Source organism: Canis lupus, chromosome 18, assembly GCF_011100685.1.
Source record: "Canis lupus familiaris isolate Mischka breed German Shepherd chromosome 18, alternate assembly UU_Cfam_GSD_1.0, whole genome shotgun sequence".
Taxonomy (NCBI): domain Eukaryota; kingdom Metazoa; phylum Chordata; class Mammalia; order Carnivora; family Canidae; genus Canis; species Canis lupus.
The window spans coordinates 18,825,548-18,846,924 of NC_049239.1; the positions used below are offsets into that span (position 1 = coordinate 18,825,548).

The window sequence follows — 21,377 nt, forward strand, 5'->3', positions numbered from 1 at the left end:
AAGTCATTTCCTTTTATTTCCCCATTATCATAAGGTTCGTTTCAGTTTGAGCTTCCTATACATTGTTTAAAACTTTTTATTAACTCCCAATGTTGTGTTCAGTATTTGGGTTATCATCAGAATTCCCATTGTGAATTTTTCAGATTTATCATTTTGTCTGTTAACTATTTAGTGAAAGAAATCAAATTTTCACATATCATAAGGAAATTTAAAGTCATCCTTATATAAAATGAAAGAGAAAGTTGAGGTGAGAGTAGAAATCCTATTAGTGGCATATAATTAATAATGGAATAAATTTTTATTTCCATTTCCTTTCCTTTAATTCTCTAAGAATAAAAGAATAAAGAAACTCATGCTCCTTTATAGTTTATTAAAAATAAATAAAATGTTAGCGAAATGCTACACATTCCAAACACCACATGTCCACGTTTATTAAAATGCCTTTACATTTCTTTACATTTCTTTATTGAGAGAACACACGTACTAGTTCCTTTGTTTTAAAATAACTTTCTGAAGTTGCATATTTTGTAATATATCCTAGGACCTTTCTATCTTTCCTTTTTCCTTTCTATTTTTTCCTTTCTATTTTTCTTTTCCAAACCAATGAGGTTTGGCCTCATTACTTCTATTCTCCAACTCTTCACTGAATTCTGTACTAGAGGTACAGAAATCAAGAAAGTCCTTGTAATATTTTTGGAAAAAAATAAACAGAACATGAATAAGAGGGATTATACGAGAACACAACTGCCATGAGTCCAAGAAGTATCTAGGTAAGTACAACCAATAGAACTTGGGTGGAGAGGGGTTTAATGGGAGACACAGTTTTGTTGACTAAGTCTACTAGGTTTTGATTTTGAGTAACTTGACACACCATGAATTACTGTATTGAAAAAACCAGACTATGAAGAATGGCCATAACAAGGTAAGAACTATATTCTGGAGACAGTGTTATAGTTTGTAGGGTACTAAGAGAAAAACAGATATAGGAACTCAGAACATGGACTCACAAGGTTAATCATGAGATTTAAGACAAGAAAGAAATTATTATAATTATGAGACAAGGTTAATCTAGTACAAGATTCTGAGGTCAAATTGGTGCTGCAGCTCCATACTACTGACTTAGAACATTTTGAATTACGAAGTGGATGTGTCCTAGGGTCTCAAGCTAGACTGAATTTCTATGTGGAGATTAAATGGTTTATATTGTTGAGTTTGAGAAAAGAATCTAGGCATACATCCATTCATTCATTCGACTCATATTCACTCAGTGCTTTCTAGGTGCCAGAGACCACTATAAATTTAAGAATTAGCAACAATCCAAATAAATTAATCTGACCTCTTGAAGCTTACATTCAAGTGGTTAGATATGGATATGGATATGGATAACCAAATAGATAAGTAGACACAAACTATAATTTCAGTTATATAGTAACTATGATGAAGAAAGACAAATCAGAGGAAGGGGTTGGAGAATGCTGGCATGCGCAATTTTTGATAATATTGTCAGGTAAGAGTTTCCTGAAGACTTTTAAATGAATGTCTTAAAGTAAGAATGTGGAATATGTGGCTATTTGGAAGACAAGTAATCCTGGAAAATAAAATGATGAATTCAAGATCCCAGATGGACAGGAACAAGTTTGTCCTATTCAAAGAACAGAAAGGGAGTATCAGCATAGCTAATATAAAGAAACTGAGAGGGAGGCCAGCATAGCTAATATAAAGAAACTGAAGACAATATAAGATAAACTCTCCATTTTATTATAATTAATAATTAATACCAATTTGTTTTCACAGGTCTTTTAAAACTCACATTTATAGGGTCTTTAGAATCAGCTTTCATGGAAACAGTCCCATGCAGACAAGATATTTTACCTAATTTTATCTGGCTGTTACAAACGAATACAACCTGTAGCAGATCAAAGAGAGCTGATTATTACATAAGGAAGGACAGATTGTTTCACATTAGATTGTAATCTAGTGTTATGAATGATTTTCTGTAATGGCCAGAATTTCTAAGGCCTCAACAAGGAAGAGTTTTCATAAGGTGTGAATCCTCTACAACATGATTGCTTTCTTTAAACAAAGGGCAGCAAGGTATTTTTTAGAACTGTTACTTCATAATTTTTAGTCAATGCACTGAGCATATCTATATACTCTGCAGTATGATCAATGGAGGCCTCAAAATTTCAGATACTGTTTTTGTGCATGAATTAAATTTGGGGCTTATAAAAACAATTCATAAAATGATTTACATCTATTATAACTTTGCTGGAGATTGATAACAATGTTTTAAAATAAAATAGTTACTTAAATAACTATTTTAAGTAAAATAAAAATGAGAGGACTATGGTGATTTCTATTTCTCCCGAGAGAAAGAACGGGTCAGACTCTTCTTCAGAGCAGGAGTATAGAAGATACAAGGAAAGAATGTCTCAGAAAGTCTTACTTTTTAGATTTGAAATTCAGATACAAAACTGACTTTTGTAGAGAAGGATGTTAGGTTATGATTTTCAAGTCATTGTTCTATGAAATAAAGTGTAGTCTCTGAAAAAAACTTTGCACAAAGGGGACATTCAGACACCACTGGATATAACTGAGGCAAGTAAAACATGTCCTTTCAAAAGATCTGTATGTCTAATCTAACACTAATGGCAAGAGCCATTGATTATCACTATGTTGATGATAACATTTCAGAGAAACATATGTTCTAATTTAGGAGACCATGGTGATCAATTTGATCAAAACTCTTGTGTGCCTCCTACAAAATGAGTCAATTTAAAGTAAGACAACTCAGAGGGTTTGAAAATATCCATCCAATCAGGAAAGGCAAATAGGTTCTGCTTCTTGAAGCAGTGGAAAGAAATACAAATAAAACTTTTAAAGTCATGCATTCCTTTTCTTCCCACTAAATGAGGGGCATTATATTTTTTCAGGCGAAGTATCAATTTGTTTCAGATAAAAACTTATAGGGGATATACACAGGAGTTAGAAAATCATTGTAATTAAAGATATGAGCTTGAAGGAAATTAATTAAACCTTGACTACCACAGTTTTGCAAACCTAGTCTTTACTTATTATTATCATCATTTTGGGTTGTGAGAAGGCTGAAAAAGTAAGTCCAATGCCCGTGAATACTGGCTTTACTTGAATGACATACTCCAAAAAGGCTGTTCCTGTTCCTTTTAACTACAACTGCACAAAAATTTATAGAGCTAACAGTAAACTGGCTAATGTTGTACTTTAAGTAATAACAAGCAAGTCATTTCATGTTCCTTGACTTTAGTCTTTAAGTTATCATTTATATGGTAGTATTAAATTAGTTAATTAATTGCTTGGTTTGTTTCTTTTAGTCTTTTTTGGAGAAAGAAATACTTAGAAATAGGCATTTATATTATATATTTTGGAAAAGGCTGGGATTACAAAAGGTCCCAAACCAAAAAGATATTTTGTCATGTTTTAACACACAATGATACATCTACTTTTAGTGCCTTGCACAAGAGCAAAACAGCCTGCAAAAATCATACACTCTCTGTCAATAGCTCTGAGTACAGACTGAATCACTTACAGGAAAAAGAAAAAAAACTGGCATAATAAGATCCCAAAGGAGTGTAAAACTTCACTAATGTGTTTTCCTCTATTGGTCAAATAAACATTTAGTGAGCTTTATGTGTAAATGTTTAGTGTTCCTAAACTGAACACCCAGATACATGGCTTAGAATCTTCCACAGTAGGAATATTACCAAAAGAAAGAAAAAGGAACAAGTATTAAAATAAAAACATGTTATAATCTGGATATATAATAACATCTGGACCCCTTTCAATGCAAGCTCCAAGAATCTACAGTTGTTATAGAGATTATTATTTATATGGTAAAAATTTTCTCTTGTTATAGAGTGTAAGGGAAAAGGAAAAACAATGACATTTTATCTCAGTTTGGTCTCCTGGAATGACAACAATCTTAGCATCAATTTAAGCACTGATCTGCCCTTCAGAAAATATTATTTACATTTCAGTGAGTAGAGACTTGGACTGATAGAAGAACAGTTTTTCTCAACACTATTTATAGTACCAGTAATGATTTTTCTTTGGCTTCAGTATCCCTTTATCACCCAATGCTATCTTGATTGAAAATGAATTTATATAAAATTTATTGTATCTCTTCTCTCATCATGAACTGCTTAGGTTGTTTTCATAGAAAATTATTTGTACTTAATACTTTATTAAAAGGTTTATTTACTCATTTGAGAGAGATTATCAGAGCAGGAGCAGGAGGGAGAGTCAGAGGGAGAGAAAGAAGCAGATTCCCCCTTGAGTGGGGAACCTGATCTAGGGCTTGATCCCAAGACCCCACGATCATGACCTGAGCCAAAGGCAGACGATTAACCAACTAAGCCACCCCGACACCCTGTACTTAATAATTCTTTTTGGAGGATTTTATGTGCTACAGCAGGAAGGACCATAGTTTTATGTACAGAAATGAACATACTGAATTTCACAGTCCCTATAAATTAAATTGTTTAAGAAAGTAGGTGTGCTGTTTGCAAGTAGGTTCAAGTCCATATACATTAGGTCCATGATTAGGAGAAACCACAAAATTGAGGTGAAAGTGAGTGCCATTTTTGTACTATATTCTGTTAAATGCCCAAATAATTTGCTGGTCTTGATTTAATCTTTTTAAAAACTGGGGCAGTATTACAATTGAACTTACATCTATCTAAAGGGAACATTGAAGTTTAGGATCAGTAACTTCTTTGATAGAAAAATAGTTTTGTTTCCATTTAAAAAGCACAAGAGCAAAATACAGTAGTTGACGCTGACAGTACTGCTCTGGAACATGACAGCAGATGAGTTAAATGAAATGAGATTCCAGGCACAGCTCAGGAGACATGAGGTTGGTTAATAATGACATTCAGAACAAAAGCTGAGGCAGACAATTGGTGTGAATAGTTAGGGAAACCATGAATGCAACATTCCAGACAACTGGAAGAAGTAGGTCAGGCAGGATTCATGGATTTGGAGCCAAGGGTAATTCAGCACTTCGGACAGTACCCAAAGACCCTGCTTCCTTTCAGGCACTTAAGAGTACTTACCCTTTAGATTACCAGATTAACCCTCTTAATTCTACCTCTTGGTGTCTTGCTTATACCTGCATGTGATCTTAATCCTAAAGGAATTATCTAAATTTAACTAAAGAGCTCTGGGTCAGAGTTTCACACGAAGCCTACACCTTCAGTCGGGACATAAAGGTTCAGGGTATTTTTTGTTACTTGATTTTATGTCAGGCTTACCGCTGGGCTTTGTTCTATTAACTTAATTTTAAACTTAACTCAATATGAAAGGTAAAGATGAGATCATCCAAGTCATAAAAAAGAGGCTATTTACCAACACCCGATAATCCATCAAAACCAAGTCCTTTGGACCATTTGCATGCAAGAGCATTCAGCAGCTGCTGTATAGAAAACTGAAATGAGATGCTTAGACTGAACGAAGAGTTGGTGCTGCAGAGAAAAGACTTTAAGAATCTTCTAAAACTCTGCCTAGGATCATGTGGCATAACTGTTGATAGTAACTCAAACACACTTAGGCCTTCCTTGCAGCCTTAGGTAAGTAAAAGAATTGCTTTTTTGGAGCAAAATATTTGAGTAAATTGCTAAGAGGCAGATCTGCAATTTAGGCCAGTCCATCTTGCTTATAGTCAAAGGACAAATTCCATTTTAGCTACATCTATTCACAAAAATTAAAATTAAAATTATTGACAGACAAAAACACGTACATAAGAGACATACTTAAAAGAATATATTCTTCCTCAACACTACTTTTCAGGTAGGTGTTTCCTGTTCTGAAACTGAATAGTGGGGGTAAACACTGTAAGACTGGTTTCTTCAATGATGGGCATCTTAACTAGACATTTTATAGAGGGCTTCCTTGGTTTTTGTTAATAAAACAAACAAACAAACAAACAAACAAGCAAATGGGTTCCCAGTTCCTGACAAAAAAATGCGTAAGTTGCTAAGTATTCATGAGAAAGAAGAATCAGAGGCTGTCTCCCTACCTCCAATTGCATTAACAGTCTTGATGTTCTGGTTTGTAGGTTGGAATCAATCCAAAGGACCCAACATAGTTAATAGGTCTATAACCTTAACACTGAGAGTAACCTAATTTCTTATTTTCTTTAGTGGACTCACAAATATCAAGATAATTTTTTTTTTTAGTCTGGTTAAGGACTATAGAATACTGAGAAGGTATGAGAATATTCTAGCTAGGAGGAAGGACGAGGGTAATGGGCCAAACACTGAAGTTGGAATATAACATAGAAAAACTGGGACCTTACCAAAATCTTATGAGAGATTGATATTATGAAAGTTTGACAAGTATAAAAGCTCTCAGGTCTTTCTTTGTCTAGGTGAATAGCACATGACTCTTTTTTTTTTTTTTTTTTTTAATTTATTTATTTATGATAGTCAGAGAGAGAGAGAGAGGCAGAGACACAGGCAGAGGGAGAAGCAGGCTCCATGCACCGGGAGCCTGACGTGGGATTCGATCCCGGATCTCCAGGATCGCGCCCTGGGCCAAAGGCAGGCGCCAAACCACTGCGCCACCCAGGGATCCCTAGCACATGACTCTTATTCTGTATCTGAATACAGAACAGCAGATTTCTGCTGTTCTGAAAACATTAACAGCAGAAAAGGCATTCCTCAGGTTTCCTTGACAAATAACACACTAATGGTAACCCTGAGCCTAGAGCTTATGATCAATCCTGAAGGAATAATAGCGATTTTCATTAAAATGTCAATTCTACTAGTTCCTCAACTGTAATTGTAGAAAAATCTGAAGACCCTAAGATTTCAGAATGCTCCCTAGTTGTCTGCATAGATGGTTGTGTGACCTGAAAAAGGTCTTATTCATCCAAGTATAGCATGTGTATATGCAAACAATGGTATTGATTCCCCAAAGCCATATATATAAATATCAGCCTTATTAGTTGGTGATTAGTTCTATGTACGTGGAGGCAATTAACTAGCTGGCACCAAATTTTAGCAAACTAAACTCTCATCACTGAAGAGATAGATGTCTAAAGAAGATTCAGGACAACTCACCCGGGCTCATAAAACTTGGCTATGTTTGTATGGTTTCAAGATAGTTTCCTCAAAATTTAACTGTAACCCAAAATTTAAGTAAGACTTTATTTTAAAATTTTGCTATTAAATTTCACAACATCTAGTTTATCATGAGAACATTAGAGATTTAACATGATCATTTGGTTTAATTTTTTCACCTTCTATACAGTTAACACAGTCTTTATTTTTAAAAACAAAAGGAAAAGGTCATATTGTTAGTCATACTACTCTTGGAATGCTCCTGTATATTAAGCCACTGTTTCTTTGTTATATAAATGTAATATTTAAATAAGGTAATTAAATACAATGCATTATTATTGGCAGACATGCAAACTAATGAATGCCACTAAATAATGTCACAAATACTACAGGAAAATATATTACAAAATTTATTGTTTATTTACTCTGACTTCTTTGATATAAGTATTTTCCATGATTTATACAGACAGTTATTTTTCATATCATGTAAGGCAGCTTATATGACCAACACAGCTTTTGTATTTAAAATATTTTCTTTTTTTAGATTAATTTATTTATTTTAGAAAGAGCAGGAGAGCTCATGAGTGGGGGGAAGAGGAGGGCAAAGAGAATCCCAGGTAGACTCCCCACTGAGCATGGAGCCCTATGTTAGGTCTGATTTCAAAACCCTGAGATCATGACCTGAGCTTAAATCGACTGTAAGTCGCTTAACCAACTGAGCCACACAGGCACCCCTGTATTTAAAATATTTTAAATCACCCTCCACTATTGCTCATTTTTGACGATATGAACAAGAAACAACATTCGTGTAAAATCATTTTCCTTTCCTGAGCATTTTTGCCTAACCTCCTATAAATGTGACAATAAGCAATTAATTGTCTTAGCCATAAAACGTGGCATATGTCTTAGCCTAAATTGCCACAGGAATGCAAAATAAAAGAAGAGATTTTAATAGTTTCGAGAACTCAAAAATATTAAGTTCTTTTTTTTTAAATTTTTATTTATTTATGATAGTCACAGAGAGAGAGAGAGGCGCAGAGACACAGGCAGAGGGAGAAGCAGGCTCCATGCACCGGGAGCCTGACGTGGGATTCGATCCCGGGTCTCCAGGATCGCGCTCTGGGCCAAAGGCAGGCGCCAAACCGCTGCGCCACCCAGGGATCCCAAAAATATTAAGTTCTTAAATAACTATAGTACATTGGGCATCCACAAGTAAATGAAAGAGGAAGAAGAGGGTCAAACTGCTAACAAAACCAACTTATTTGCTGATAGTAGACCTGAGCTATTTTATAGACTAAGCAGCAATGTGCATATTATAGGTTTGGTTTTTAATATAACTCACTATTAATTATAGTACAGTAAAACTAGATTTATCTTTAAAGTTAATAACATATATATATAAATATAGATCACACATATAATAACTGTGAAATAGGAATAAAAATAATGTTCTCTACCTATTTTAGTCACATTATTTTAAAATTTCATTATGCATACACAGATACATAATTTCATTAGACATAAACTGCATGCATGTAGATAACACATATGTATAAATGTGATCATATCAACATCTTATTTATCAGCATTTTTCAATGCTACCATTCCTCTTTTACAGCTAATTCTACTGAGGTTCAAGGACACTAACTGGGTTATTTAGTATTTATACAGTGGGTAAGTAATAAAAGCCAGATTTGGTGCTGAGACAGATTCTGGCTCAAGTTACAGTGTTCTTTCCACTGAAACATACTTCCCACATTCAAGCTTCTAGTGTCATTTGCTGTTCCTATTTGTCTCGGGTACACAAGGAGACTTGCTATTGTAGTAGACCTTTGAAGAGCATGCCCAGATCATATTTTCCTACTTCATCATTTTGCATGGGAAGCAAGTAAAGGCCAGTTAAGTGAAGAAACTGAAGAAAACCATACAGAGATAATGAGAGGACTGGAACTCAAGTCCTGTGCTCTTTGAGATGCTCCCCAGAGATGAGGATAAATTATTTGGAAGATCACAGCTTAGCCTCAGGACACCATCCTAAGCATGCTTCAGTGGATATTCAGTGGATCTATACATATCTCTTGGCATCTGAAGAGTAGAATTAATCCAGAAGTACATTTATTTATTTATTTATTTACTTGCAAATATGTTTCTGACAGGACCTAAACTCTCAAAATAAAAACAGTAGCATATTGGTAACCTGGTGTCCTAATGCATATCAATCAAAGGAGAAAAACGTGATGCAACAAGGAATACATTTAGCAGTGCAGCTGTGCTTACCTTCATAAGTCCCACTTTCTAGGAGAGCACCACTTTTCTCCAATTCCATAAAATCTTCAACGGTGATGAAAATATAGTCCACTCCAGGGACCTCACCCTCCTTATGTGGCCTTGTGGTGCCTGAATAAGGACAATTTAAAAACAAAAGAAAGACTCTAAGTGATCTGTTGTTGAACTTTAGAAATACCACCATACTTCTGAATATTCAATAACACTTGTTTGTACATCCTGCGAGTTGGCAGTTTGCATTTGTCCTTCTGTTTGTTTGGAAACAGAAAATAGCAGGGGGTAAAGATTAAAGTAAATATACAAAGCATTTTTCTTCATCAAGCTTATAAAGAGTTCATTGCCATGGAATGTGGTTGCACAGATTTTTTTTTTTCCGGTGAAAAATACAGACCATTGTGCCTTTTTGGAAGGGGCGTTTTGAATATTGGGCCAGGAGTCTGCTAGCTCAGGAATTTACATATCTCACTTCTATGAATAAACTTTCATTGTTCTGTAGATTGCCTTGCTATGACATAAAATACAAAGGAAAATAGAAATGTTAGCAGCATGTCAATTTATATTTTCATGGTTTGCTCCTTTGTGAGGGTACTTTTGGTTGTCATTTGCACCGAAAAATAACTTGTATTTGATTTAAAGAAACACAAAATATTTATTATTACTTAAAATTAATTAAATAACTGAAATTGGTGATTATTATAATTTAGTATTATAACGCTAGTAATAGTCCTTCCTTCCTGCTTGCCTGCCTGCCTTCCTTCCTTCCTTTATAATCACCGTTAGTTCTGACTGAACTGGGAAGTGACGTGTTCCTAGGGGTTACTTCATGGGTCCGCCACTCCTGTTTCCTATAGAGTGAATGGAGCTTCTGTGGCCAAGGTGACAGAAAAATCAACCCGTGACTCAGTGCAACCATCCTGGAGAACTCAAGCTTTCAGACCTCCTGTCCAGTTCATGAGGCAGGAACCAAAGTAGAGACATGTTAAAGGCTATAGGTTTGTTTTCTGGTGCATTTCCTTCCCTGAATATGTCTTATGTTCTTTTCTTTTTCCAAGCCACCTAAATAAAATGTTTTGTATGATCAGGTTGGAATTTCCATAATGCACATATGCAAATAGTTTACAGAAATATACAGAGGTCAAATATTTAAGCAAGTATTAGTATACTGGCAGGCTTCTTCATATTTAAAATTTCCTCCATATTCTCTGTATACTAAAGAAATATTTTAAACCTTAAAATTTAATTTTCCATCTATGAAATCTTTATCAACTAGGCCATGAAAATAGCCAGTCAGTTCTCCTTTTGGTCTATTAGGATCAAATCTGAACTGCAAATGAAAGGCATAAACTCATGTCATAACATACAATGTGCTAGGGAAATTGATTTCTGATAAAAATGAATAATTTCCATTGAAAACATTTTTTGAAAAGATTTGAAGGCATTATTTCCTAAAATTAAATTTTATAACCTTTCTTTGGAGGTTGCAAGACACTTTTTTTTTCCATAATCGCATTTAATGACTTTCTCCTAAATTTGTTATTTCATTTTGTTTAACTGAGCCACATTTTGCAATATTTCCTACTGCTTTTATGCTATAAAATATAAACCTCCCACACCTAGTATGCATAATGTTGTCAAATTAATGTTTCTATTAGAATCTTAACTTTCAATATCCTGACTTTTATATGCTTAACCCTTGTGAATTAAAAGCACATTAACATAGTTTTTGGCAATCAATTTGTTTTTCTGTTTATTTAGAACACACTCTAATCATTAAGAAAAATCACATAACAAAGATTCAATTTTCCTTCCTAATTTATCTGCATATTTCAGAAACTACACACTTTGATTGATTAACTGCTTGCAGAACTGTAGTGCATTCCTAGCACAACGTGAGCACAGGACCACAGGCTTGAAGGCAATTTCCAGGTCTGCTTCTTGCCTGGAGTTGATTGCCATGTCAAACTCGAGTGAGTATGTTTGCTGTTGTGATCTTTTAGGGAGGACCATCAGTACCCTGGTCCACTGGGTACATTTTCCATCTCTACATTGCACTTAAGGACAATGTGACTGAGCTCCTGCCTTGAAGATATAGACTCCCAATGGCTACCTTAGTGTCACCTGTTGCTACAGACCGGCTTGATGATGACTATTTGGACTAGGGATTCGCCTACTTCAATATGGCTTGAAGAAGTTCTACAGTATAGTCCCAAATGCTGCAATTCCCATCTCTGACATCCATCTCACATCCTGTTTTCTCATTCTCTTCTTCTTTGTAATTATAACCCCCAGTCTCTTGATCTCTTCTAATTTTCCTGGTGGTTTCTCAAATATGGCTTCATTTCCTTCTCTAAATTCTGAAGGGCTGGAAACAAACTAGAATCCTGTCCTTCCTTTGAATCACCTTCACCATTTCCCAACTCTTTAGCTCCCAAGTTCACTAATCATAGATTATACAGAAAACCACAAACATGCACTAACTACAAATGCAGGTTATATATGTCAGTTTGACTGACAATCTTTTTATACATCTTCCCTCTGTCACAATCCCACCATTTTCTAATATTCAACTGCTTTGACTTTCAGAAGACATTAGCTCATTCTCTTTTTGGTGAAGTAAGAGACTAATCTGAAGCCAAAGTCCCTGAAATTTCTTAATTTGTACTTTCCTTTTCTGCATTATCTTGACCCTTAATTGGAATCATCCATCCGTCTAGCTAAGATGAATCCATTCTTTTCTGCCTTCCTGCAGTTTTTTTTTTAATTAGAGTTACATATACAGATATTTTGAAGATTCTACTATTCTACAGAGTTTAGAGTTTAAATAAAAGCAGACTGTCATCACCACTCCCCACGCTCTTTTATTCAAAGGCAAAGACTTTCAACTCTTTTAGGTGATTCTTTTGCTTTACTTGTATGCATTTAATAATTTATTTATGATGTCTTTTGTTTTTTTTCTTTTTTTATTTATTTTAGCTATTATTTCCTGATTTCTCAGTAAAGCAAATGAAGATTTAGCTCTTTTTTGCCCACACTTCCACACATCACTTCTTCCTTCTTACCTCTTCTCATTCTCCCAGTAGAACAAACATGTGTTGAGATTACTATTTAATATTTACAAAGATAATACCACATAAATCTATTTGCAGCTGAACCTTGTAGTGCACTAATTTTCCTTTCTTGCATAGCTTTTGTTTACTCTAGATTTAATGTTTCCATTTTCAACTTTTCATATATTAATAGATATTTCAATTAATTAACTCCCTCCTTGTTGGAAAAATTGAGTTGCAACATATACAAATATATTTGATATTTCATCAGGTTTTTCCTATTTATGAAATCACTCCTAGAGCCTCTAGCCTACTCCAATCCAGACTATGTTGTTCTACGACAAAGCTACCATCCTGGGATCATCTTTTGCCATCATCGTGGGGATTCTCTTTGCCTCTTCTATGTTGTACTGCTTTCTCCCAAGTCCTATGTCTCTTTTTGTGGTCTATTTCCTCATTTTGGTGGAGCACATCTGTCAGAAGCTTTCTATCAAAGGCTGCATAGGAGCTATATTTCAGACTTTGCATGTCTGAAAAAGTCTTTATTCCATCTTCATGGCTGGCAAATCCGATTCAGCATTTCAGAAAAATATAATAAAAACATGTTTTTTCCACTCTGTTCCTCTGTTAATGTCAGCACCACCATCCTTCTAGGCATGCATGCTTTGAACCTTTCCTTCAGAGATACAGTTAGGGTGTCTGTCCCTCACTCTTTTATTCCTTCTCCAAATATTTGACACATTCTGTGCTCTGGATCTTCACAATGTCATCCTTCTCTTCTGCACTATCTCTGCTCCCAAACTGCTCTGGACCAGGGACTGGCTATGTCACTGGTGAGTCTGTCTCTTAGTACATCACTACATTCCTTGATTAGCCCTGGGAAAGCACGAGGTTGATCACATACCCTCCAAAAGGCATACCTATCTGATCTCTAGTCAACAGATTTGGTTGAAAACATAAGGAGAGGAAAATACTGAGAATTTAAATAGAAAAAAAACCCTTAGATTCTACTATTAACAATAAAAGGCAATTCCAATGGCAAGCCAGGTTGTAGATTCTTGGATGGACTTGCTTGATGGAACAGGTAAGTGGATATAATTTAAGAATTTTCCTCTTAAGAAATGTCTTCCTTTTAGGGACTCCTGGGTGGCTCAGTGGTTGAGCCTTTGGCCCAGGGCGTGATCCTAGAATCCCAGGATCAAGTCCCACATTGGGCTCCCTGCATGGAGTCTGCTTCTCCCTCTGCCTGTGTCTCTGCCTCTCTCTCTGGGTGTCTCTCATGAATAAATAAATAAATAATCTTAAAAAAAATGTCTTCTTTTTGGACTTGTCATGACCACTTCTTCTTTCTGTGAAGCCTAAAATTTTCACCATTAGAATTACTCTTTGGTTTAGACAAAACAGAAACTACCTTTAAAACATAAGCTGTAGTAGATAAGAATGTGAGCCATGGAATAAAACTGCCTGGGCTTGTTGGAGCTCTACCATTTGCTATCCATATTACCTTGAGCAAGGTATTTCCCCCTAGAAACTCTAGTCTTTTATTTATAAAACAGGATTAATATCAGTAGTACTTTTAAAGCGTTGATTTGAAGAACAAATGAGGTAATCTATATAAGGTACTTAAGACAATGTCTGGAACACGTTAAGCACTCAAAAGGATTATATATATTAAGTATTATTGTCTGGAAAGGCAGGGATGACATCATGGATAGTTCCCCCGCTCCCCCATGAATTCTTGCCACAAATATTAATTGAGCACTTACTATGTGCCATGGACTATTCAAGATACTGAGGATATATCTTTTAATAATAGGTTCCTTTCCTTTGTGAAACTTATATTCTAACAAAGAGAGACAGAGAATAAATAACAAAAAGCATAATTAAAAAAGTAAGTTATAAAAAAAAAAAAAAAAAAAGTAAGTTATATAGTATGCTGTAAAGAATTAAGTTCTATTAAATGACCATAAATCTAATAATTTTCATCTGTGGATTGTTTAGTGGGTCAATTACTGAGATTTTTAACTGTTAGTTTATACAAAATGAGCAAAAGAGAAGAGAGAGAAAGACTATAAAGGATTTGAGGTCAAACAGAGATCTACAATATTTGTGGGTTGCAGGCTTCCCAGGGGTGAATGTCAATTTGACTAAAGGCCTCTGAGGGGCAACAAGAGCTTAGTTATATTTTGGAAAGAATCACTCAATTCCTAAAGAGAAATTTTACTTTTTTCAAATATTTCTTGGTCTAGCTTAAGTAAACTGGCTTATACATTGGTGCTCAAAATAGGTATTTTTGAACTTTCAAGGTTATTTTCAGAAGACTGATAACTATGACAATGCATCCCACATTTTTAAAAGAGGGAAGTGGAAGCATGGTGTAGCAGAATGGTTTTCGAAGTTGGAATTCAGAACATTTGCATTCTATTTTTGTTTTAATAATTTAGATATGTTGTCCTAGATTAAAATATCATTTACATTTATTTATATATTTGTTTTTAAGTAATCTCTACACCCAGCATGAGGCTCAAACTCATCACCCTGAGATCAAGAGTCACATGCTCTTCCAGCTGAGCCAGCCAAGCACCCTGACATACAAATGGCCAATAGACATAAGAAAAGATGTTCAACATCATTCATCATCAGGAAAATATGAATAAAAATTACAATGAGATATCACATCACACCTGTCAGAATGGCTGAAATTAACAACACAGGAGCCAACAGATGTTGGTTAGAATACAGAGAAAGGGGAACTGTCTTACACTGTTGGTGGTCATGCAAAGTGTTGGTGAGGCACTCTGGAAAATAGTATGGAGTTTCCTCAGAAAGTAAAATGTAGAACTTCTCTAAGATCCAGCAATTGCGCTACTAGGTATTTACCCAAAGAATACAAAAGTACTAATTCAAAAGGATAAATGCATCCCAATGTTTATAGCAGCATTACCTACAATAACCAATTATGGAAACTGCCCAAGTACCCATTGATTGATGAATGGATAAAGATGTGGTACACACATATACAATGGAATATTCCTCGGTCATAAGAGAGAATGAAATCTTGCCATTTGTAACAACATGGATGGAGCTAGATAGTATTGTGCTAAATATTATAAGCCAGCCAAAGATAAATACCATATGATTTCACTCATATGTGGAATTTAAGAAATAAATGGGCAAAAGGAAAAAGAGAGGCAAACCAAGAAATAGACTCTTCACTATAGAGAACAAACTAATGGTTACCAGAGGGGAGGTGGATGAGAAGATAGGTGCAATATGCAATGGGGATTAAAGAGTGCACTCGTGATGAGCACTGGGTAATATATGGAAGTGTCAAATCACTATACTGTGTACCTGAAGCTAATATTACACTATGTTAATTAACTGGAATTTAAACATAATTTTTTAAAAAATTAATAAAAATAAAACATCGTTTAGTTGATCATCAGTTTTCATATGCAATGAGGTAAATAATAAATATGAAAGGGTATTTAAAAAACTGAAAACATGAACACTATAGTAATAAGATTACATACCTCTTTAGTAATATTAATAGTACTACTAAGAACAATACAATTCTAACAGACATCATTGATGGTATCTTACTTTTGGAATCTACTATGATTAAAGTTTTAAATAAATTAATTTCATTCAGGCTAACACTTCTTAAACATAAAAAGCTCTTTGCCTAAAGGTTCAGGTTGTCACTGTTATTCTTTGGGTATAAAGAAACATAAGTTGAGATATAAATCCATTTCCCCTGATTACATCTAAAATGTGAGACCTAGTTGTTCAGTCACTACTTACAGGGTGTTTTGTCTTTTGTTAGGTAGACATTTAGAACCAGTAGAGAGAGTCCACGGACTCTATGGCAAGAAGTTTCTTACCATTTGCTGAATTATCTAAAAAGTGTGAAAGCGCTCATAAAACCTGACTAGTGAGCCATTGAATTTTACCTGCAGGCATAGGACCTTCAACAACAAGAGTCAGAAAGCATCATTTCAGATCTACGCATCCAGGAAAAGATATTAGTTGCTAAATCAGTGGGCCCCCAGAAGGAGGAAGCAATCGGTTAAAGAATGAGAAAGCAATTGGTGATCTATGAACACCCATTTGGAAAGAAATAAGATTCTAAAAATAAGGCAAATAATGTGAAATACGATAAAGAGTTATATGATGGGAATCTGTAGCTAAAGGTAATATCTAGACTAGAAGAATAGTTAAGTTGAATTTCCTAAAACAGCTACTTACCTTATTTTTATGCTGAAATAATTATAGTTACTTTCCCAACTCAAAAGGATTATGAATCAAGAGGTGACAGTGAAACAAGACTCACCAGTAATAACAAGTTATCCCCCAGTGTTGGGAATCGGGTGGAAGCCAGGTCGGATAACAGGGCAAGTACAGATGATTCATCAGAGAGCTAAAAGCTGAAGCTCATCTTCTTTTAATGCTCTTCTATATTTGGTTGGGACTTTCCTAAGTGGTGTTTAGAGAAGTCCAAAATAAATTTTATTATCCAGAATGTGGTTTATAGATTTCATTCTTTGTCTCCTGGACCATTCCTCCAAAGGAAAAATAAATAGAAAGGGAACAGGGGAAATGCTAGTAAAATGAGTCTTTGCTCTATCTCCTATTGCTTCATTTCTTAAAAAACAACTTATTTGATAATTGCTAAATTAAGTACTGAATGAATAACACCTCCTTCATGAGTTAATAAAAGCATATAGCATTTCTGCTCAAAAGACATGTCTGAAGAGAATGAATGCTCCCAAATGGTTAGCTTATTATTGATACATAGTGAAAGCACATCAAGGCCACTTGTCATTTTGTTACCATGGCAACTGGGGGTGCCAAAATGGATTTTTAAAATTATTATTCTACTTTTTAAATGAAGGAACATTGCTCCTTTTGTCTTAGGAAGGAAAGAGCATGATGTTGGTGGTAAATGTAATTCTGAAGCACATTTTGCCTCAGCCTTTGATATGTTCTAATTTTAGTAAAGTGCTTTAAAAAGCAGTTATTGGATTATAGAAAAGTATTACTACCTAGATGATGGTCAGTGCAGTCATCTATTGTAATCTATTTTGATATGCTAGCGTCCATTGTACAGCAGGCACCTACTACACACCTGCTAAAGAAATGGAATCAATCATTAATAGTCAATGTGTTCTAAGCAGATGGGTCACTGTGTGAGAATCTGAGAAACTGAATTATTTTCTTATGCATGTTTCTGAATACATTCGCTCTTTATTCCTAGCGTTTCTCAACTGCAAGCTGAAGAAAATAAATCTTGACAGCTACAGTGACTTCCTCTGGATTCGCCCTTTAATTAACTTACTCATAGATTTCTAAAGACACTTCTTTACTTTGTCAGTTACTCATTAGCAAGTGTGAACACCATCACCAGATTTGTGTGTGTGCTTCCAGTGAAAACAACCAGGAGATTCCTTGGCCAATGCCTTTAATCAATTTTGACATAATCTGCTTAGATCTTATGTTTTATTACACTCATTTACAATCATATAAAATCCAGAAGTATGATTTTATATAGACAGAGCTAAAGTTAGCAAGACAAATTATATAGTTTGGGTCACTGAATCCTACATGATAGATTATAAAGCATTGCGTGCTTTATGGATTTCCTATTGGCTGATGCGGAAGGTTGGGTTAAGGTCAAAAAACAAAACCTACAATTTGGGTCAATTAATCACCTATTGGGTTTAAAAAGTATTTACAGCCTCAATAATTAACACTCTGCATATTTTATTAAATATTAAATACTGGACAAATCCATTTGCAAAATACCACTAGTAACTTCGACTTATTTTGTTAACAGTGTATTGCTCTAAACTTCAGTAATTATTTCAAAACTCTCCTATCCTCTAAAATAGCATGCTGTCAACTATCATTTAAAGTTGCACTGGCATAGCTAATGATGTTCTGTATTTTTCAGATGCAGAAGTTTTTGAAGAAGAAACCTCTCTTGGGATATATCTGGACATACAAGTTCAGACTAATGTCCCATACAGCACCAATCACTGTTTTATTTTATTTTTTTAAAATATTTATTTATTTATTTATGATAGACATAGAGAGAGAGAGAGGCAGAGACACGGGAGGAGGGAGAAACAGGCTCCATGTAGGGAGCCCGACGTGGGACTCGATCCCGGGACCCCAGGATCACGCCCTGGGCCAAAGGCAGGCACTGAACCGCTGAACCGCTGAACCACCCAGGGATCCCCCAATCACTGTTTTAGATCTTAACAGTATGGACTGAAACAGTATCATACCCAAACAAATGGTTATTAACATGTAGGATGCATCAAAATCACATGCAGAACTTGTTAAACACAGACTGAGGGATGTCGCACCCAGAGTTTCTGATTCAGTAAATCATGGGTGGCATCTGAGAATTTAAATCTCTTAACAAGTTTCTAGGTGATGTTGATGCTGCTAGTCCTGGGACAATGATTAGAGAATCACTGCTCTAACCTCACTGAGATCTCTGGAAACCCAAACTAAAAGCAATACGAAATTTCATTATTCATTTAACTACAACAACTCATAAAGTATGTGGTTCTTGACCCTAGTTGGCATTCACCTTAACTGATAGCCATGTTGTGGATTCAGAGGAAACAAGCCATTCTCAATTTGTTGGTGTATAGGTCAACAATCATGACAGGTATATCCGATCCCTGCAATGCTCTCTTATGCTATTGCACATTGCTTCTCCATAGTTCTCTTAGAAGTTAATTGAATTTGGAAGATAATGGACAAATCTCTATTTATGTTTGCTTATAAATAACTTTAATTATTATTGGAAGTAATATAAATTATATTGGTCCTATGTATGCAACAATATGGCTTAAATTCTGAAAGACATAGGGGGCTTGAATGTAGCTCACCAGGACTGGTAAATGATAAAACAGCAAGAAAAAAGAAGTATACGATGCAGAAGAATTCTCATATTAAGAAAATATGATAATAATAAAAAAAGAAGACACAAATGGAAAATATGGAGATCTCCAACAAGCAAACAAAATAGCATCTTATTATTTCTCTACGCCAAGGTACCTGATTCACTAAATGTTAGATTACAGCTTGTCTACAGCTATATTAATCAGATTCAATCAGAGGATGGCAGCATGCACTGTGGAACTAGGACCCATAAAGTTCTCAGTTAGAACAAATTATTTAGAAAAATATATCCTTTCATCAATTCCATAATTTCACTTCTATAAGTATATCCCTCATAAAAACTAGAGAAAACAAGGAGTTAGATGAGACATGTCATTTAAAACTCAGTTTGTTTTATTGTCCTTGTCACTTGAACTCAAAACCCATGATACTAATAAAGATAGGCAATGTTTATGTAAACATTGTGTCGACTATACTTATTTTTATTTTTAAAAAAATATTTAATTTATTCATGAGAGACACAGAGAGAGAGAGAGAGGCAGAGACACAGGCAGAGGGAAAAGCAGGCTCCCTCCAGGGAACCTGATGGAGGACTCGATCCCAGGATCACGACCTGAGCCAAAGGCAGATGTTCAACCACTGAGTCACCCAGGTGTCCCAGTCAACTATACTTAAATAAAAAATTTAGATTATCATACGGACACCTGGGTGGTGCAGTTGGCTAAATGTCCAATTCTTGGTTTTGGCTCAGGGTATGATCTCAGGTCCTTGAAATAGAGCCCTGCCTGGGGGTCCGCACTGAGCAATCAACACTGAGTCTGATTAAGACTTTCTCTTCCTCTACCCTTCTCCACCACACTCTCTCTCTTTCTCTAAGATAATCCATATATATATATATATATATATATATATATATATATATATTATTTTAAAAAGATAAGCAATGTTTGGGGTGATTATTTTTGAAGCTGATGCATGCATATACATTTTCAATTTTAAGTGTCCTACACTAAATGATCATACTTAATCATTGAAAGTACCAAGACATCACTGACTGCTGACACGTAAGCATACACACACACAGGAAAAGCTAGGGCAAGGGGGAAGATTTCATAATTGCACAGCATTTAAATCATTACAGCTTTGGTGACAAAGAGTTAATAACCTGAATCGTATCCATTCCTTCACACCAAAGTCCATCTTCTCCACCCAGTGGTTTGCTGAGAAAACTTTAGCTGCACAATTACTTTCCCAATTGAAGTTCTGCCTTTATTTCACTTGCATATACAGTCTAGAATAATTCACTGCTCACAGATACAAAGAAATGGCAGGATAAAATGATTCACTCAGGTAAAATCAGATTCCTAAATAGTTATATTCTTGGTTTCTGATCCATTCTCACAATTTATAGAGGGACAGGATAAAAGGACACTGGACTCTCACTCATAAAATATGGTAGCAAACCACAGTCTCGAGATTCTTGAATTGACTATTAATTTCCTGAAATTTTAAGAGAAAGAAAGAAGATGAATGCCCCCTTTTTTTAACCAATTAATTCAAGTTTTGAACTTTTGATTTTAATTCTTCAATACGTAATTTAGATATGTTCTATATCTGGCATTCTATAGGATTAATAAAAAGAGGCTTTTGATTCCCTAATTTATTATTTAACAGATAATGTTTCAAGATTACATACTGAGCTAAAAGAAAAGAAAGATCAGTGACTTTTTATAGAAACAATATATATTTAGTTTGAAGCTTTTATATTCTCCTCATGTAAAATTAATTTGGGCCAGAACTAAACTGCACAGATACTGTCAGCCTCTGAGCAATGCAGAGACGCTCTATTCTTTGACCTTCATTGCACAGAAGGTTTAGTGGATCATAACTTTATCATTTTATCTCTATTAGAATCTTGCAATGATATTAAGTTTTACTATCACCATATGTCTCCATGGCATTCTATATTCTGAAATGCCCAAGTTAGAGTCTATAGAATACTAGAAAATCCAGAAGGCAAGAAGACGGT

At 35.0% G+C, this 21,377-nt stretch overlaps 1 protein-coding gene across 8 annotated transcripts in view; it reads right to left on the reverse strand.

Annotated features, from left to right (window-relative positions):
• MAGI2 (membrane associated guanylate kinase, WW and PDZ domain containing 2) overlaps nucleotides 1-21,377 on the reverse strand; it is a 1,330,046-nt gene that overhangs the window by 573,608 nt on the left and 735,061 nt on the right. For all 8 annotated transcript variants that reach the window (XM_038562829.1, XM_038562825.1, XM_038562824.1 and 5 more), the window contains exon 3: nucleotides 9,375-9,494. In XM_038562829.1, coding sequence (XP_038418757.1) covers nucleotides 9,375-9,494 — 120 coding nt within the window. The remainder of the gene's footprint in view (nucleotides 1-9,374; nucleotides 9,495-21,377) is intronic.